Source organism: Enhydra lutris, unplaced genomic scaffold (genome assembly GCF_002288905.1).
Source record: "Enhydra lutris kenyoni isolate GAN:26980312 unplaced genomic scaffold, ASM228890v2 scaffoldscaffold26, whole genome shotgun sequence".
NCBI lineage: Eukaryota > Metazoa > Chordata > Mammalia > Carnivora > Mustelidae > Enhydra > Enhydra lutris.
In genome coordinates, this window is record NW_019154110.1 from 26692385 (window position 1) to 26710484 (window position 18100).

At 55.1% G+C, this 18100-nt stretch overlaps 1 protein-coding gene and 1 pseudogene across 2 annotated transcripts in view; both read right to left on the minus strand.

Annotated features, from left to right (window-relative positions):
* Positions 1-18100, minus strand: part of LOC111151216 (ATP citrate lyase) — a 42469-nt gene extending 24369 nt beyond the window's left edge. The window contains exons 1-13 of one of the 2 annotated variants that reach the window (XM_022509010.1): positions 18023-18100; positions 13633-13814; positions 12197-12319; positions 10432-10494; positions 9798-9988; positions 9235-9314; positions 7223-7353; positions 6311-6429; positions 5313-5449; positions 4491-4552; positions 3144-3261; positions 1270-1424; positions 617-707 (exon numbers count right to left, since the gene is read on the minus strand). In XM_022509010.1, the coding sequence (XP_022364718.1) occupies positions 617-707; positions 1270-1424; positions 3144-3261; positions 4491-4552; positions 5313-5449; positions 6311-6429; positions 7223-7353; positions 9235-9314; positions 9798-9988; positions 10432-10494; positions 12197-12319; positions 13633-13791 (1429 nt within the window). In that variant the 5' untranslated portion in view covers positions 13792-13814; positions 18023-18100. Of the gene's footprint in view, positions 1-616; positions 708-1269; positions 1425-3143; positions 3262-4490; positions 4553-5312; positions 5450-6310; positions 6430-7222; positions 7354-9234; positions 9315-9797; positions 9989-10431; positions 10495-12196; positions 12320-13632; positions 13815-15198; positions 15295-18022 lie in introns of those variants that run through there. The other variant, XM_022509011.1, reaches the window with a different exon arrangement.
* LOC111151217 lies at positions 7849-8289 on the minus strand (annotated as a pseudogene).

The following is an 18100-nucleotide window of genomic DNA, read 5'->3' on the forward strand; positions in this document are numbered from 1 at the left end:
CAGTGGTCTGTCCCTGTGCTGGAAACAAAGTTGGTAGCTGAGAAACAGCTTACAATCTCGAGTGCCTGGAGCCCGTGGAGCTAGTTCACAAAATGCCTCAAGCACACGCTGTCTGCACCAGCCCTGTGTGGATCAACACCTATTATCTCACCCGGACTGCAAGGACCGGCTGGCAGGGGTCACGTCTGACGAACCAGAGGACGCAGACCTGACCTCCCTGACCTCCCTGACAGGGGAGGCAACATGCAGATGGGCTGGTTATCAACATGGGTTCTTACAGTGGGCTCAAAGAAAGGGCGGGGGGGCTTCAGAAGTACCCCAGAAGGTGGGATGGGCAGGAACTACCACGTGGAACTACCACATGGGCACTTGCTCTGCCGTCCCAGCTCTGGGCTCCTGCTCTCCACTGAGAAGCGGAGTCTGGAGGGCCTCACCACCTCCGGGTATTTCTGGGAAGGCTTAGGAAGGCCTGAGTCTTCATGTCCTCACGTCCATTTAAGCCCATCTGCCACGCCCACTCTCACAGCAAAGCCCCAACCCTGTTCCAGTGCCCCTGTAGGGCCTGGACAGGGCAGGTGGACTGGGGTGGGGGCAGCGGGGAGGGCCCACAAGTTACCTTGTGGCATGGCAGGCTTGGCCTTCTTTGCGGGTGCCACCTCATCGGCCCTGGACTCAGAGAAAGACGCCGTCCTGCTGGGGGCTGGAGTCTGGGGAGGGACAAGGAGACAGGGTAAGAATCATGGGTAGCAACTGGGAAAAAGAGCTATTGGTCCTTAAGGCCCAAAGAAATCGGGTCACAAGAACCATGTACAGAACTATTCTCTACAAAGTGCTTCCAAAACTATCATCCTAACAGCCCTCTTGAGATGGGAATTAGTATTGTCCCATGTCACAGATGAACAAACTGAGGCTCTGAGAGGTATGACACCCGCCAAGGTCCTGCTCTCAACACGATTTGAACTCCGGTCTAATTTTAAGCCCCCTAGTCCAGGGGCACCTCGCTGGCTTGGTCAGTGGAATGTGTGACTCTTGATCTTGGGTTGTGAGTTCAAGCCCCATGCTGGGTGTAGAGCTTACTTAAAAACCTAAAGTAATAAAACCCCCTGTCTTTCCATTATACTATCTTGCTTGGGCAGGAAAAAACTGGCAGAGATAGAGAAACCAATCTGTCTTTCCCCAGTGCCCTAAGATGGCTAGGGACCGAGCAGGGACACCGTGTTCTGGATGGGAGGAAGGCATGCTTTAAGGTGGAGGGCAGGGGGCACCTACCGACGTGCTCCCGCTGGCATTGAGGAGGAAGTTTGCAGTGTGGGCCGCGGTGGGTGGCTGGTTGGGGATGGGCCGATGGCCCAGGGCCATGCCCACGATGGCTGTCATGTGAGTCTCTGTGCCAAAGACATGGATGGGGATCCCAGTGGTCTTCCCTGTGAGGGAAAGAAAAAAGAGTCCGTCATTCAAGTCTCTAAGTAAACACCCAAGTCCGTATGACTCTGCAGAGGCCCCTGCACAAGAGTAGTTATACAGGACAGACCAACTGCCCTATTTTCACTACCAAACACCTCTTTGTAAAGACCACCTTCTGGTAAGAAGAACAACAAAGAAGCTTTCCTGATACCCTGAAGTGGCTGTGAGCGTAATTAGGAAGGTCTGCGCAGTCCTGCTGGCCGCTGGCCACTGGCTCTCCAAACCCTTGACCTCGACATCTGAGTGGCCTGGCCCCTGCTCCCAATCTCCAGGGCTCAATTCCTCGGGGCCCTGGCCCTTCTCCTCCCTCCTCTGCTGAGAGCCCTCCCATCTCTCAGCTCAGCCTGAGTGCCACCTCTCAAGGAAGGCCTTCCCTGACCTCCTCCCCTGTCCTGCCGCCTCACTGTATGCACACATGCCCACTAGACAGAGTCTTCTAGTAATCATTTACTTGCTTAATGTCCTCTGAGCTTAGTGGTCTGTGATGAACATTCACTGTGCTGTCCCCGTGGCAGGAACTGAGCTGTAGGTGAAAATGAGGACGGGCACCCCTTCGAGTGACGTAGGTGGGCTCCCGTTTGCCACATCCACCAGATTTGGGAACACAGGAGGATGGAAAGCTTTCACCCTTCTGGTCAAAGGGCAGGGCACGTGTCCTGAGCAAGAGCATCCTGTCCCCTCTCTTGACATCTCGGGTGAACCCCTGCCCCACATATAACTGCTCTGAGCAAAGGGGGCTGCACTAAAGACCAAAGCTGCTGGTGACCAAGTTCATGTGTCTCAGGCTCAGTGAGCTCAACTTAGGGAGACACAATCTTAGTCCAGACTGAGAGGAGGTCCCCCAGCTTCTGGAAAGCCCCAAAGGTGAGGTCTCATGAACCTGCCAGAGAACCAAAAAATGCAGAATGAAGAAAGGAAACCAAAGCAGATGCCACCACCCTCTTGTACCTCATCTCAACGAGGGACAATGCTCTCCATCCTACTAGTTACCTGCCCTTCCTCTCCTCTCCCCCCTTACCCTCTTGCCTCTGAACCCACTATCCCCCAGGCAGCCCAACAACCCTTCCAACCACAAAGTCTTCCACAGGTTGCCAGCCCAGGGACATGGCCAAGTGCTCCCGGCACCTGGACCAGCTCCACATGGCCCCTGCCGCCTCTCTGCCTTGCCTGCCAACACCCCGCCTTTGCTCCCTCAGCCCTGACCGCTGGTCCCACAGAGCAGCACGCTCCCATTTGGGGCCTTGGAACTTGCCTTTCCCACCACAGCCACCACTGAACTGCTCCCTCCTCTCCTCTAGCTCACTGCTCAAATGTCACCTTCTCGGTGAAGCATTCGCTGATCACCCCATTAAAACCGGCCCTGTCCCCTCCCACACACGCTATCCTTCCCTTCAGTTTTGTTTGCTTTCCCAGCACCTCGTACTACCTGACATGACAGTCCCTGTTCTCAGCAGCACGGGGGCCTGCTGTCACAGGACAGGTGTTCCACAAATATTTGTTACACAGCTGAACAGCAATGCTTTGTGAAGTTTAGGGCCGGGGCTCTGACCGCGGGAGCAGAGAGAGTGGATGCTGAACCAAGCTGCCCATCCAGAAAGGGGGTTGCGTGAGCAAGTGTCTGAGGACCGACCCACTTCCAGGAAGCCCAAGGAGGCAGAGAAAAGGTCCCCGCGTCTTACCGACTTCTCCCATCACCCGCAAGCCCTCCTGATAGTTGGGGCCACCTCTTCGGACAAAGATGGTGACCTCATGCTCCTTCAGGGGGCCCTGGTAATCTCGAATTGCTCTCACGATGCCCTGGAAGCACGAAGGGCCGACAGACACATGACTAAAAATCAGGCAGTCCTAAGTCAATTATTTATAACCCTGATAAACATGCCAGGGTGTACAGCACGAGGGCTGCTTTTGGCGAAGAGGGCAGGCAGGCCCCGGCAGGCAAGAATTTCACACATGGGGACTAGACCACCCACGAGCAACCAGAAGGCCCAGGACTTGCGGGCACACGAGCTGTTGCTGAGGCACCTGGGAGTCACACCCCTCAACGCGCGGGGATGCTGGCTCCTGTGAGCCTTGTCACTTACTGCAGTCTGGGGGGAAATCAAGGCCAGGGTCCTAGGCAAGAGTTCTCTGAGCTATCAGGCCACGAACCATTTAAACATCCAACTCCTACTAAAACTTCCTCCAGCAATTTTGGGGAACTCATAATGAGTAGCTATCTTGGAAACAATCTGGGAGAACAGGTGTGTATGGAGTTCTGTCTCCCCAGACAGGAGGCAAGTTTACAGGGTCCAGGATGTGACATCTGTCACCCGTGGCATGGCGCCTGAAGCTATAAACCTGGTCCAGCCCCAGACCCGAGCACCCTACCTACCAAGACCTCTACTGGACTACATGGTTGTGCGGAAGTCAGCACAAAGCTGTGAAGGTTCACCTGCTTCCCATCTGTCTGCTGATCAGGAATAATTAAGGAGACCCTGTTTTAGGCAAGACTGATGAGGCCTGGTCCCCCACTTCTTCAGGGATCACTTTCAAGGCTGACATTTGTTTATTCATTACTCTCAAAATTTACACGCAACTACCAGGTGGGACACGCTCTTCTGAAGAGCCCCACTGAGCACTGGATGGTACAGGGCAAGACTTGGCCTCCTGAGGTGGCTGCTCAGAAGGTTACAAGACTCTTGAGCCCCGTTAGTGCTGTCGTCCTTCCTGACCAGCGGTCACACTCAACTGTGTGCCGATGCCCCTGACCTGTGCCCAGGGACCCGGGCTGAGAGGCCCTGGCTGAAAGAACAAGGGCCGCAGATCATTGGACCATTTTCCTCATTCTGACCTTTTGGAGAAGACCCGAATCTATCCCAGTGTCTTCAGCATCCCCAACAAGGGACCCCGGGACAAGAGCCCCTATTGAACTGGGTACATCATGGTACCCAGTTCCTGCCTCAAACCTGGCTTACAGAAACCTCCCTTCCTGGCTTCCCCCAAACCCACATTCCCCAGAAAATGCACAGCCCTCCACGGCTGGTTACCTTGAACGTGGCAGCCACGTTGGTGAAGTTTGCGATGCTGCCTCCGATGATGAGGATCTTGCCTGTGTTTGGAGGAGAAGGGTCATTAGAAAGGCAGACTTGAACGTCTTACCAGAAATCCAATTGGGGGTATTCTCTCCTCTCTAAGCAAAGGTCCCCCAAGCATTAAGAGGTATCAGTACAGGGGCTGGGTGGGGTGGGGAGCAGTCTGGCCTCCCCGACATCCATTCAGTCTTAACCAACTAGGCTTCCCATCACCTGCCTCACCGAGCAGGTGGTTAATGAAAACCCACCAAACCTCTACATTGTTCCTGGCTGGCACTCAGAAACTCAGTTTGGTCTGTGGATAACCCCAGTGGGAATCTCTTCTGGCTCAAGGGAAGGGGAGCTGGTAGACTTAATCCCCCAAACACTGGACAGGTGGTAAAGGGAAGCTGGGAATCCCATAGCCCAGACAGTAAACATAGAAGTGGGCCACTAAAACAAACAAACAAACAAACAAAAAACCCCAACAACAAATGTAAAAAAAAAGGCGGGCCACTAAGATCTGAGCTCACAGCAGTTAAGAGCACACTGCTATGTCCGCCCTTGCACCTGCTTGTAGGGCTCTCTGTACACATCACTTCCTTGCCTCCCCAGAGCTCCCCGTCTGACAGAGGCCACACTGCCCACTGCAGAGTTGGAGAAACAGAGGTCCAGAAGCTAGGTGACTAACCCTAGGCCGCAAAGGACCAGGACCACCACCTCAGTGTGTCCTCGCCCAAAGCTATTCCCACTGCAGCACAAGGGGCCATCCTGGGGGAAAGAGCGTGTGTGTCTCACCATCTGGGTGCTTCTCCCGGGTCATGAGGGAGAGGATCGTCTTGGCATAGTCATAGGTCTGCTGCTCGCTGGGGGCGCCCGAGTACTCCCCATAGTTTGCCAGTTCGTTGACACCCCCTAAGTCACAGATGGTATCACTGCCGGGGAGATACAAGAAGTCAAGGCTGGCTCTGACTCCAGTGGCAGAGGGTGGCAGCCTGGTGCTGAGGAGGACAGCAGGTGCCCCCAGAGCCCTAGAGTCAGCCTACAGGACTGACCCCTTGGGCCTCAGACCCTCCATGGTCCACCACAGTCACACCTGAAAGTGAACTGCACAGCCTCAGGCTCTCCCTGGCAGTAAGCTCTGCTAGCCCCAGGCCATGGGGCTCGGGACTGACACTGGGAAGTCAAGGAAACAAGAAGCGCTTCCAGACATAAAGAAAAACCACGCACTCCAGGAATCCCTGCCAGGAGTCCCTGCCGGGCCGCCCAGTGGAGGAGTAAAATGGTTGCAGCCAGAGGAGGACCGAGCCAGGCACAGAAGGGAACGCAGCAGCCTCCTGCCTGGGAACGAGCAGATCCCTACTGTGCTTTAAACAAAAAACCACCAATTATCACAAAGAGTATAGAATATGAGCCTAATATTCCTATAAAGTGTGAAAGTATGAAGACATACACGGGCATTAAAACAGCCGGAAGGAAGGAAGGAGGGGTGGGGAAACAGCCAGGCAAGGGTGACCTCCGGGTTCTTCTCTGTATTTACTACACCTCTGCATGAAGCATGTATTGTTAACTACAAAGATTAAAACTAATAAAAGCGACCTCATTCGGAAGCAAAAAAGAAAGTTGCAGAAGACAGCATAGAGGACAAGCTTTCACCAGAGCCTCTGTTCTGCAGCAAGGGGAGAAAATGAAGATTCCCAAGCCCTACTCGGAGGGGAGGTAATTTGATCCAGACTACGCACACGTGGACTCTGGGCAGACCCGGCTGCCACCCCCTGCAGCAGCCCCTCTGTCACCTGTACACGACTGAGGCACCGCCTCCGGCCACCATGGTCCAGATTCTTCCCTTGGGGTTCAGCAAGGTCAGCTTCAGGCTCGCTCCACTTTTGGCATCCAGGTCTGCAATGTAAGCCTCCTAGGGACCAGAGAGCAACAGGTAGGTCCTGGGGGTACCCCCTTCACTGGGTCCCGGGACCCTGCCCCTTTCCCTGGAAATACATAAGGAGGTTCTGAAGCCTTAATAGAGTCAGGGAGAGGAGTTGTGCAGGATCCTAAGTACCTGGGATGAAACATGAGGACGTCCTCTGGTACTGAAATCACGCATGGCCGCAGCCACTGCCTGGGGACAAACTTCCCAACTCCTTTGTCTCTGACCTCAAGTCCCTGGCCCTCTGCCCAAGTCCCAAGCCTCACTAGGTCACCCTGCTACTATCACGGCCCCCCACACCCAACGTCTGCCTGCCTGGCTCATCACAGGCCCCATCCCTTCTCCCAGCCCAGACTCTTCCCCTGGCCTGGGTTATGACTCATAGGCCTGATCCTGCTGAGGACCTCTTGAGAGGATGGGGTGGTGGGAAAGAGCAATTAAAATTCTCAGCAAGAGGCCAAGAGAACTACCTTCCTCCGGCAGGATTAGCAAGAGCCACTTGGAATTATGGACAAATCAAGTTAAGAGCCCAGGGAGGTTGATTGAGAGAGAAGTCTAAAAGGATTTCTGGCCAGGATTCAGAGCCTTGGCTGACTCCCACCCCCACCTCCTTTGGGGTTTTAAGAAAATTAAATGGTTCTCAACCTTCCTTTCCTGCCAAATATATAGCCCATGGTGGCAGGGGTGGTGGTGGTGGTGGTGGTGCCCGATGTTCCCCTGAGACCAGTCACCTTCTCCCAGGGCCCCCTCACCCTCCACTTCCTCCCCACAGCAGCCTTACCTCTGGGTAAGCCTCCCGCCCGAAGGGAGGAGGGAACTCTAGATCACCCCACTTCACTTTACAGATGTAGTCCGCTGTGGCATCTATCTTAGCCGCCAAGTCAAGGACATAGACGCCATCTTTGGTCACAACTGTGAGAAAAGCAGAGGCAATCAGAGGCAGGCCCCGGGTGGAGGCAACCACCAATCTCCAAACCCCTCCACAGGCTTCTCCACACACCAACCACCCACTCCGGGGTCCCACCCAGACCCAGCAACTACCCAGCTCCACAAAAAAACCAGATGGCCCTTCCACACAACTTTTACCCCGTTAAAAGAAAAATAAATAATTTAAGACCACCCCTCTCTGCTCTGACCTATAGATAAAATGACAGGGAAGTCTGTTTTAGTTGCCATGACAATTTTTAAAAACTATTTATTCATTTATGTATGTACGTACGTATGTATGTATTTATGGGGGGGGCATGTGCAAGTCGGGGGAGGGGCAGAAGGAGAAGGAGAAGGAAAGAAGCAGACTCCCTGCTGAGTGCTGAGCCCCACCCCCCAATCCCATGACCTATGAGATCATGACCTGAGCAGAAATCAGGAGTTGGAATCTTAACTAACCAAGCCACCCAGGAGCCTTTTGCCTTGGCAATTTTTTTTTTTTAAACAGGATAGAGCAAGCCTTTATTTTTAGACACTTTCACAAAGAGGTTTTTAGTAACTGAACTTTCCTGGGGAGAAGAGAGAACAAGAAAATCAGCCTCCAGAGCTGCTCCGGGTCTGGGATCCCACGTGGGGAGGTGGAGGCACATACTTTCCTTCCTTTATTAGTTTATCCTGCTGCCTCCTGACGTCACTTAGACGTTCCATTGTTTTCTGCCGAAGCAGACATTCTATGAAATCGTCAAATTCTGTCTCGAACTCTTTCTCTGCACAGGGACCACGGATTCCAGGCGTACGTCCTATCCATTCTTTCTCAGAAGTATGGCATCAACCTGGAATCTCGCAATTCTGAGCACTCTGGATTGTCATCCAGCGATCTAAGTTAAGGCCCAGCCTTCCCTGTGCATCAAAGAAAGGCATGGCGTCATGCGGCCATGCCCATCTCCTCGTTGGCTGCCACTACTGGATGATCTCACCGTGGCAATTTTTCAACTTTTTCTTAAATGCTACATTCCACGCCTTCAACCTAATCATTCACCCTTCCACAGCCTTGCCCTTAAAACGAAAAGTGTTAAGGTTCAGGCTGCTGTTGGGAGACAACCCCCCACCCAGGGGTGGACATATCCATGTCCTGGGGTTGGCTATGGGAAGCCTTAAGTGTCTAGGTGAGTGAGAAGCCACGGGGTGCACTGGGCCCCCAGCCATGATTCATTTACTGCTGACTAAGTGGATACGCACCCTCCCTTTACCCCAGGGCCATTTAGCTAATGAAGTTAGCACAGAGCCATCTGGTTCCTTCTAGGGGCTGCATCCCCAGCTGGAATCTGGAATCAGACTTTGCCCTGAGCAGCCCTGGCCAGAGCCAGCTCATACCACCTTCCTCCCTCACAGCCCAGAGGCTAGGACTAATGTCTTCCCAGCCTTGAAGCTCAGTGACGGACCCACCCCTGGGAGCTGCTCCAGGGGCACTGAGGGGACAGAAGGGCCTGAGTGGTCAGGTCAGTGCAGAGGCAGCCCGAATCCTGGTAGCTCGGCTTAAGCCACTGGCAGGAATAACCACAGCAGAGAGCCAGGTCAAAATCAGGACTTCCCCATCACAGAAGAAATTAAAATCAAAGAAAGCTGGAGTTGGTTTAGAAGAGGGATAACCTCTGTTTTCTGAGAGTTCAGAAACAGGAGACTGTACTCCCTGAGCCCAGACATCCCTCCGCAAACATACACCAGTCTATAGTGCCCTCTACCAGTGGGGGCGGGGGAGGGCGGTCTGATGTTCCGAAGGTCAAGGCCAGGGTTACCACAGGCACTGGGACCCTGTTATGACTGCCCCTTGCTCAGCACCCTCCCTCCCCCAACACAGCCAGTTACCAAGGGGGTTGATCTCGAGGTAGGTAAAATATAAATCCTCATAGAAATTGAAGAGGCCGGAGATAAAACTGGCCAGAATCCTAAAGGAGGAAGGAGAGAGGGCTGGTCAGTCCTCAGGGAGCCAGGGAGCAGGCTCAGCAGCCCCCCAACACTCCCTCCCCACAGCAATCTCTCACTGCCACGGACAGCTCCACTTCCCCATACTGGCCCTGCCAACCTCTCTCTTTCCTCAGTAAACCCTGCTCTCTGGACATCACTCTTCAGCCACTGAGGCGGAAAGGAGCTGTCAGGCACGAAGCTGGAGGCGGCAGTGCCAGACAGACAGGGGCAGTGAGGTGACAGACACAGACAGCGTGTTTCAGTCTGAGCCGGCCTCCCGTCAGCCCCCAACACCCTCCTCGGGACAGGGAAGGACTGAGCCTACTCTCCCACCCAGATGCTGGGGTGAGGCAGGGTGGACGCCCACACAGGGAAGCCGGCCTTGCCTTCCCTGCTCCGTGCCCAGAGCTGTCAGCCGCTACCGCCCCCCTGCCACCGCCTGCCAGCCCTCCCTCTCACTCAACTCTTTCTTGTCTCCAGGAGCATGGACCAACAGGTGTTTCTTGACATCCTCAGGATTCAGTTTCTTGTCCACGCCGACGAGCATTTTCTGGGCTTTGGCGTCCACGTCGCCCACATCCACCCCACCTTCATGGTGGAACAGGACGTAGTCCCCTTCTCGGGTAGCATAGATGCAGACGTAGAACTCCTCTGCCTTGAAGGGGAAGGCAGCACCACGCGGTTGAGGAGCACTGAACTGGTGAGTTCAACCCCTGCGGTCTCATTTCTAAAGCCCTAGAGCACTCACCCAGGATACCTGCGCACCATCTTCCCCTTGGAGGAAGGGGAGAGAAGAGGCCACTGCCTAGCTGGCTGACAGTCCAGCCTCAGGCACGGGGACCTGACCTGGGGAAGGGTGCCCGCCTTCAAGTCCTTCTCATCCCAGCACTGAGCGGCCCTCTCTGTGACCAACGCCCACTCCTCCCTGCTCCATCTCTGGCCTCCCTGCTCCATGGTGCCCTCAGACCCTAGGTACAACTTCAGAGACTGTGGTCCCTTTGACTTTTCTCCAGCAGCTTGATTTCTTCCTTTCGCATTTTAGGGTCAACAAACACAAAGGGAGGGAAAGGATCCAGCTTGTAGCTACCTCACACATACCTGACTGTGGGGAACGAAGGGCTCGATCAGAAAATTCTTGAGGAAGCCTCTGGCCTTGCCCACCTGTAGGGATTGAGGAAGCTGAAGTCTAGATGGACAGCAGGCCTTGCTCCCCAGAGCAGGACAGCTGCCCTCTGCTCCCTCCACCCGGCCATCCCATCGGAGGGGGGGCCCAAGTACTAGGGCCACAACATCTGACAGAGAGAGATTTTTCCAGAAACCAGGGCAATGTGTCCAGACCCCTAAGCTACAGCAGTCTCCACGAGATCCCCCTCTTCCGCCCACTGCCCTTGTGGCGGCCACACCTGGAAGTGTATTGACCTCACACCTTCTTGTTCTGCCTCCTCTCGAGGGTGACAAAATGAGCTGGGCTGATAACGCTGCCCCAGCCCTGAAGCACAGACATCAGGAGTCCTCTCCCTCCTGCCATCAGTCGCACAAATTAAAGAGCCCAGACCAATCAAGGCTCTCCATCCCAGAGCTCAAGTAGAGAGACCCAGACCAAGGATTGAAGTCCAGGCCCAAGGAATGAGCAGGGATGGGAGCGGAAGGCGGTGATGGGGGCGGGGCGGGGGGTGGTGGTGGTGAGAGCTTGACGGGGAAAACTTCACGCACACTTTCCTGGCTGAGGACAACAGGCCTGCAGAGCTAATCAGTTTGAGTGTGTTCCTGGCGGCCGCTGAAGTGAGACAACCCTCATCCCAGTGTGTCCCGAAGCCCCCGCCCGCCTGCATGCGTCACTACTGAGTCAGGGACCAGAAAGTGATCCGTCAGAGGTAATGACCCGCTCCTGCCGGCGCTGACATCCCCCTCCCAACAGCCAGCCGAGGAGAAGGGAGCATGAGGACCGCCGTGGGGGTACCACTCAGCCCCCAACCCTGCGGTCCTCTCCCCACAGGCATGCAAGCACAAAGGCCAGTCAAGAACCCTCCGCCCCCAGGTCCACGGGTGACTTTCAAAAGCCCTCTTTACTCCAAGAGCCAGAAACTGGGAAATTACCACGAAGAGCTGATTTCAGAAAGCCCAGAAAGAGAGGAAGCTGGCTCCACTACCATCCTCATCCTACTTCCGGGACTGCCAAGGGAGAGGACAGCACACTCCTGGTCACAGTCACCCAAGAAGGGACAGCACACCCTCCCCAGTCTCGGGGACACCTCAGCCCCCTCCCCCTTTTCTGTTCCCCAGCCCCTTTTAATAGCAAGAAGGAGAACTGCAATTTTATCCCCGAGCCTCTTCTAGCTTTTCCCAAACCATCTCTCCCTTTAACGCTCATCTCTAGAGCTGGCATTAACCACCAAGCTGGGAGAAGCGAAGAACCGAATTTACCCTTCAGTATTCACAGCCTCATCCGAGGCTCTTGGCCCCATAATGTCTCTGCCTAAACGAGTCTGCCTCTTCTTTCTGGAACTTCTTACCCACCCTCTTAGATAGACACGTCACAAGCTGCCGAAAAGAACAGAATTCCCAGAAAGGGCCTTAGAGACCCATTTCCACGTTTGCCTTTAAGAAACAGACCATTTCCACCTGGCCAGGAACTGTGTTGGGGTGACCTCTGCAGCCCATCTTGCCATTCACCGATGGCAGAGCTGGAAGCGATCAGCAGGCCTGGCCCTCCTGCTCAAGTCAGCCCTGTGGGACCCTCGCCCTCCCCACACTGCAGGGTGGCTGGGTGCGGGGTGATCCACGCACCCTCCTTATCTGGAGGTGACCGCATCTGCTTCCGTTCCCACATCGCCTCCACCCCGGCCTGTCCCCATGCACTCACAGTGGTCTCCTGCCCCAGCCGTGGTTTCAGCCAGGACTTAACGCCTTCCAAAGTGAGGTTGACTCCCACAAGGCCTAGCTTTCCACGCCGTTTGATCAGCTGGTCTGGCTTGACCACCAAGCTCTGGAACGAGAGGGGTTGGTACTTAGAGCAAGGAAAGAAAGAGGAGAGTCAAAGGCTATAGTTCGGGGTCCCAAAGCACAGGACAGCCTGCATGGCTTCCAATCCACTTATCCATTCTTTAGGTCAACTCCTGGAAGCTTCCCTCCCCTATCCCAGCCTAGACCTTTCTTTTCTTTTCTTTTTTTTTAAGTTTTTATTTATTTGACAGAGAGAGAGATGACAGGCAGGCAGAGAGAGAGAGGAGGAAGCAGGCTCCCTGCTGAGCAGAGAGCCCTATGCGGGGCTTGATCCCAGGACCCTGGGATCATGACCTGAGCTGAAGGCAGAGGCTTAACCCACTGAGCCACCCAGGCGCCCCTACACCTTTCTTTTGACAGCCAGGGATCTAGAGCCATCCAGGCCCAGAATGGGGCCTGGCACGGAGTACCAGCTGAATGAGTGATTCCCTAACCTCCCTATGTGCTATCTTAGCTTCACTGAACCATGAAGTCCTCAGAATATGGACCAGCACCTGTGCTCCAAAAGGAGGGGCAGAGAGATAGCCCTGGGGTGACAAAGGACCTTAGAGATCTGGTCAGTTCCATCCCGGAGCTCGATCCTGCCGATAAGGCCAGCAAGTAGCCCCTAAGCGCCGCTCACACACTGCGAGCCAGGGGAGGCACCACCTCCTGAGGCGGCGGGACGGAACACGCACCCCCAGAAGCCACCATGGGTCCTGGTCCTGCTCTCTGGGTCCAGCCCAGGAAGTCTCCCCTTCCCAACAGTGGCCCTGCAGGGAGCCGGACAGAGGAGGCTCAACTCCACGCTGGCCACCCAAGGCTGTTGGCCACTCTACACAGAGCCCACAGCACACTTCCTCACAGACCTGTGACACTCCTGCTGTGTCCACCTGGGGGAGTGGGGCACACACCTACTTTTCCTGAGCATCGACCAAGTGCCGGCTGGCACACTGGACGCTTTCCAGACATTACTGCTGATCCTGACAGCTCACAGGGTGAGTGTTCCACCCATCCGACAGACGGGGAACCGGACACTCAAGAAAGGTAAAATGGCTTGCTTCGGGCCACATGGTTTATCAACAGAGAGCTTCGATCTGGACTCCAGTCTTTCTAGCTCCAAGCCCACGTGCTCTCCCAGGGCACCTTGACATGTGGGGCCCACAGCAGAACCTGAAACGCTCGGCCCACTGCATGCTGCCCAACGATGTGGGCAGTCTGCCATCACATGACCTGCTATGCCGTCTCCACCAAACCCATCCTTCCTCTTCCTCTGACCCCGGGCACGGAAGAAGGGTCCGGCGAGGGTGGGCTCACCTGGCTGAGGAGCCAAGGGTGGTCTTGCAGCAGACGGGCCCAGTCTGTGTCAGGGGTGACCCGGGCATACTTGAACCGGTTCTGGATGGCCGAGGTGGTGCAGATGTACTTGTAAAGGAGTTCTTTGCCAGTCTGCTCCGAAATCGCCTTGGCCGACATGGCTGCAGAGGGACCTGCTCTACCTGGTGGGGGAACAGGAGCTGGTGGGAAGGGGCAGGGGAAACAGACCCATGTCCAGTGGCCCCCAGACAATAAAACCAGATCTCGGTGCTCCTCAAGAGAGGGAATGAGGACTGGCGCAGCAGGAGGGATGGAAGGGAGATCTCAATGAGCACTTCTGAGGGCCAGAAAGGAGGATCAGGAAATGTTGGGAGAGAGAAGATGATGGAGAAAGACAAAGGTGGCATCTTCCCCGGGACTCTTGGCCTCAACCCTGTCTCTTACTTCTTCTCAGCAAACCAGCTTACATTTATCTTGGAACAAAAGGCAGCTGGATGGGGAGACAGGAATATCAGTGGTGTGATCCAAACCGGAGCACTGGTCCCACCCGAGGTCCCACACAGACACTGGAACACCCCTTTGGTACTGTGACCTATGGGGCACCCAGCCAGAATTGTGCAATGCTGCCTTTACTCCCCCTACAGGTTTTGTCTACCCCACACACAGACTCACCCACTTCACACACTTATACTCCTCACCAGGCTGAGGGCCAGGCGGGTGTTACTTAACCTAAGGCAGGATCAAGCCCCCGAGGAGCCAAGAGGAAGCGTCATCTCAGAGTTTATTTCTCCCAGGACACTAGACTCCCACCCCTGAGTTCAGAGCAGACACAGGGCAGGGGAACAGTGACCTTCAGTGCATCCCACCCACCCCACTGAATCACCCAGCTCTAAGCAAAACACAGGTCTCTCTAGGGACTGCCCTATACTGGTCACTTCTAACTGAGCCAGAGCTGGGGGAGAAGGCAGAAGTCATCCTCTGTCAAACACATGGACACACTCCTGTGAGGCACACTGAAATATACCTATTTCTTAGATGAGGACTAAAAGCTCAGAGGAATTAAGGTAACTTGCCCAAAAAGTCAAACTAATAAGCAGGGGGATGCAGGACTTGAACCCAAAACCTCTTACTCGTGGTCCCCAGACAACCTCACACCTCAGTCTTTTCTCCCAGGACCAGGCCGTGTCCCCCTTCACCTCACAGAAGGGTCTGTGATGACAATTTCTTTATCTTCCCCCACTCCCACTGCTGTGCCCTGACACATCCATTCTCTCTTGGGTAGAGAGAGAAGCAAGTTGGGAAGAGGAACAGAGGCAAGCGGAGGGAAAGCAAACCATCATTCATGCTGAGAGTTTGGCCAGATCAGGAAAAGTCATTCCAATCTCTCCCACGAAGATCCAGAACTGAAGCTGCTGAAATTGCTGGGGAAGAAAAGTCAAGTTCAAATGAAGGAGGGTGGGGTTAGAGACTGGGCTCGTTTATACACCCAGGAAGGTTGGTCTCCATCCCCAGCTCGGGGGAAGGCCAAAGTTCCAGAGGCCATACTCCACTTCTCTCCCAACTGGCTAGGCTGGGGCTTCAGGTTCTAAGCCTGGCTTGGCTGGCCCCCTCAGCCTCCCCGCTAGTCTCCAGCTTAGCACAATGGGTGCTTTCAGTCTGGTGTCTGGCCCAAAGTGGGGTAGCTGGGAAGGGGCTTAAAAGAAATGTTCCCTTTTCTGGCCTTCCCCTGAGATGACTTCCAGCTCCAACTCAACATAAGTTTCCAAAGGCGATGCCTCAGCTGGCCCCAGTGTCCCACAGTCCTCCACCCCCCACCCACTCCAGCTCCATTTCCCAACCTTCTTGACTTCAGACCAGAAAAACTGGTCCTGAAATCAGATGGGTACACCTGCCCTCACCTCCCAAACAGAGTGCAACCCAGGGCAGATCGGACAGGGAAAGGAGACTCAGGGCAGCTGCTGATCACCCTTAGCAGTTCAGACACATCAAACTCCAGGACGAAGGAGCCCCTCAGCTAAGCCTCCCCAGCAGACAGCAGTCTGATACACACTACCAGAACAATGTCTCAACCCCCACCCCCCAATCTGGCACCTTCCAAAGCAGGCAAAGGATAAGGCTGAGAAAAGGGATGTTCTAGGCTGAAAAATCTCCAACTTATTGAGCCCCAGATCAAATCTCAGACCCAAGAGTTCATTTCTACTGGGTATTGGGGGGTGGGGTAAGGAGACACAACATGGGGACGATACAGGATAGAACAGATTTGCCAGCTTACCAAAATAACAGATATGCCACCAGAGCACTTTGGCTTAGATGGGGCAGACCCTTTCAAGGCCAAGACAGGATTTACGACAGAGTAACAGTGGGGAGAGAATCTGGCCTCTGCATAGTCACCAATGCAGGGTAAGGCTCACAAACCCAGGGAGTAGCCAGGGTGGGAGAAAATTTGCAAATGAAATATTCAGAGGGGTCCCAGAAGTCTCTCTAGGACAGTGACTCTTAACCCATTTGAGGTCTCAGACTCCTGAGCACCTGAAGCCCAGAAAAATGTGCCCCTACCTGACCCTGGATATCATTTTAAGGTGCTTATGATTGTGACCACAGACCACCTGTTAAGAGCATCTACTCTAGTGACACTGGGACTTAAGTGTTAAAAAAAAGTGTAGACCAATCTGGGTCTGGGGATCCACCCCACCGAAGTCTTAGGCTGCCTCCCCAAGAACTGAATATGCTGTCGAATTGATGATAGGGGTTTTAAGGACAGAGCTAAGATCCCAGGGGTCTGCTTTGGGGCCCCAGGAACGGTCATCTAATAACAAGTAGAAGTGTAAATCATTTGGGGGTCATCATGTCAAGGAACTTGATCACAAATACACACTCTCTCTTTCTCTCTCACTCTATCTCCCAGAGGGAAGGACTTTATGAGCTGAATGGGGTCTTTTCTAGAGACAGGTAAGTGACTCAGGACTGGGTTCCTCCACAGCAGCCACTGAGGACTGAAGCAACCCACAGCAAGGCTGAATGAAAGGAGCCTGTGCCCCAGGAACGCACGGCTGGGACACAGCCAGTGCAGAGGAAGCACTGGGGATGCTACTTAGGGTCTCTCTCTGGACAAAGAGCACTCATTTCTAGATTAGCTTCCATAGTATTGGTGTGGGTTTTGTTTTTGAGAGGACAAGCAATTCCTGGGGTGAAGGGGAGAGGCAGAACTCTGTGAGGGTCCCCTATTGCAGCAAACATAGTGTCAGAACGGAGGCAGAGACACCCGCTGCCCCATGTCCAAGGGCTCTTCCCATCACGCTGGCCCACGCTGTTGAACAGAAATTCTGTTGCTCAGAAATGAAAATCACCAGCCCTGGGCAGCTGGGGTCTAGCAGCTTTCCCTCACCCAGTACTTCAGATATTCAAGGACCTGCGCTGGCTGAAAGAGCAAAGTTGAAGAGTGGAAGGAGTGGGCTGCCTGGCCAAACTGCCATGCACTGCTCCTCCCCGCTCTCCAAAGTCCTCCTGCCATGCAGACCCCAGGGGACCGCCCAATGGCAGAAGTCCTCGGTATTGCACAGTATCTGCCAAGGTTGGAGAGGGCAGCCGGCGCTGGGTCTGGCCCTCTGCCAGGCCCTACAGGAGGGCGGCGGCAGAATCCTCGGGCTCCTTCAGGATCCAGCCTCGGCCGGGCTCCGCGTCAGCGCCTGAGGTGGGGAGGGAGACTGACACCCCGGCCATCTGTCGCTTAGACGCTGGGCGCGACGGCACCTCCAGAGCGAGGAGAGTCCTTCCTGCGCCGCTGCCCCACAGGCAAGTCCTGGCGACGAGGCCAGGCCTCGGGCAACCTGGAGCAGCCCGGCACCGCGTGGCCCGCCAAGGCTGTGCGCCCCGCTCGCTCCTCCACTTTCTCGGCGCGAGACTCAGTCGACTCTCCACAAAAAATAGAGGAAGGGCCTGTGCCCGGGTAGGAGTGGGGCGAGTGGCCACCACTCTTTCTACTTCCCGTCCTCCGCATCCGGTGGGGAGACCCGGATGGGGACAACAGGGAGCCCGCGAAAGCCCGAAGAGGCTCGAGGTCCGGCCCCGGTCGGGGTAAGGGGCGCCTGGATGGTGCAAATGCAGTTTGGCGGAGGGAAGAGAAGCCAGGACGACGGCACACCTTGTGCAAACTCCCAGAAACTGGAATGCGGGAGAGTGGGGGTGGGGTAGTCGACACGCGGCCACCGGCCGGGGTTCCGAGCGAAGGCTAACCTAAAGCGAATACCCCCAAAACTTCTAAGCAGGTGCAGCGACGACACGTGAGCACCAAGCCGGCGTCCGGGAAGGCGGTTCCGGGTTGGGGGAGGGAGGCGGGAAGCTCCTGGGGCAGGTGGGGTCCCTCCCGCGAAAGCAGCTGCCCGCTACTAACCTCTCTGCAAGAGTCCGTGCGCGGCGCTCCTTCCGCAGGCCCCGCCTCAGCGTCCAAAGCCCGTAGCGCTCCAGCCTC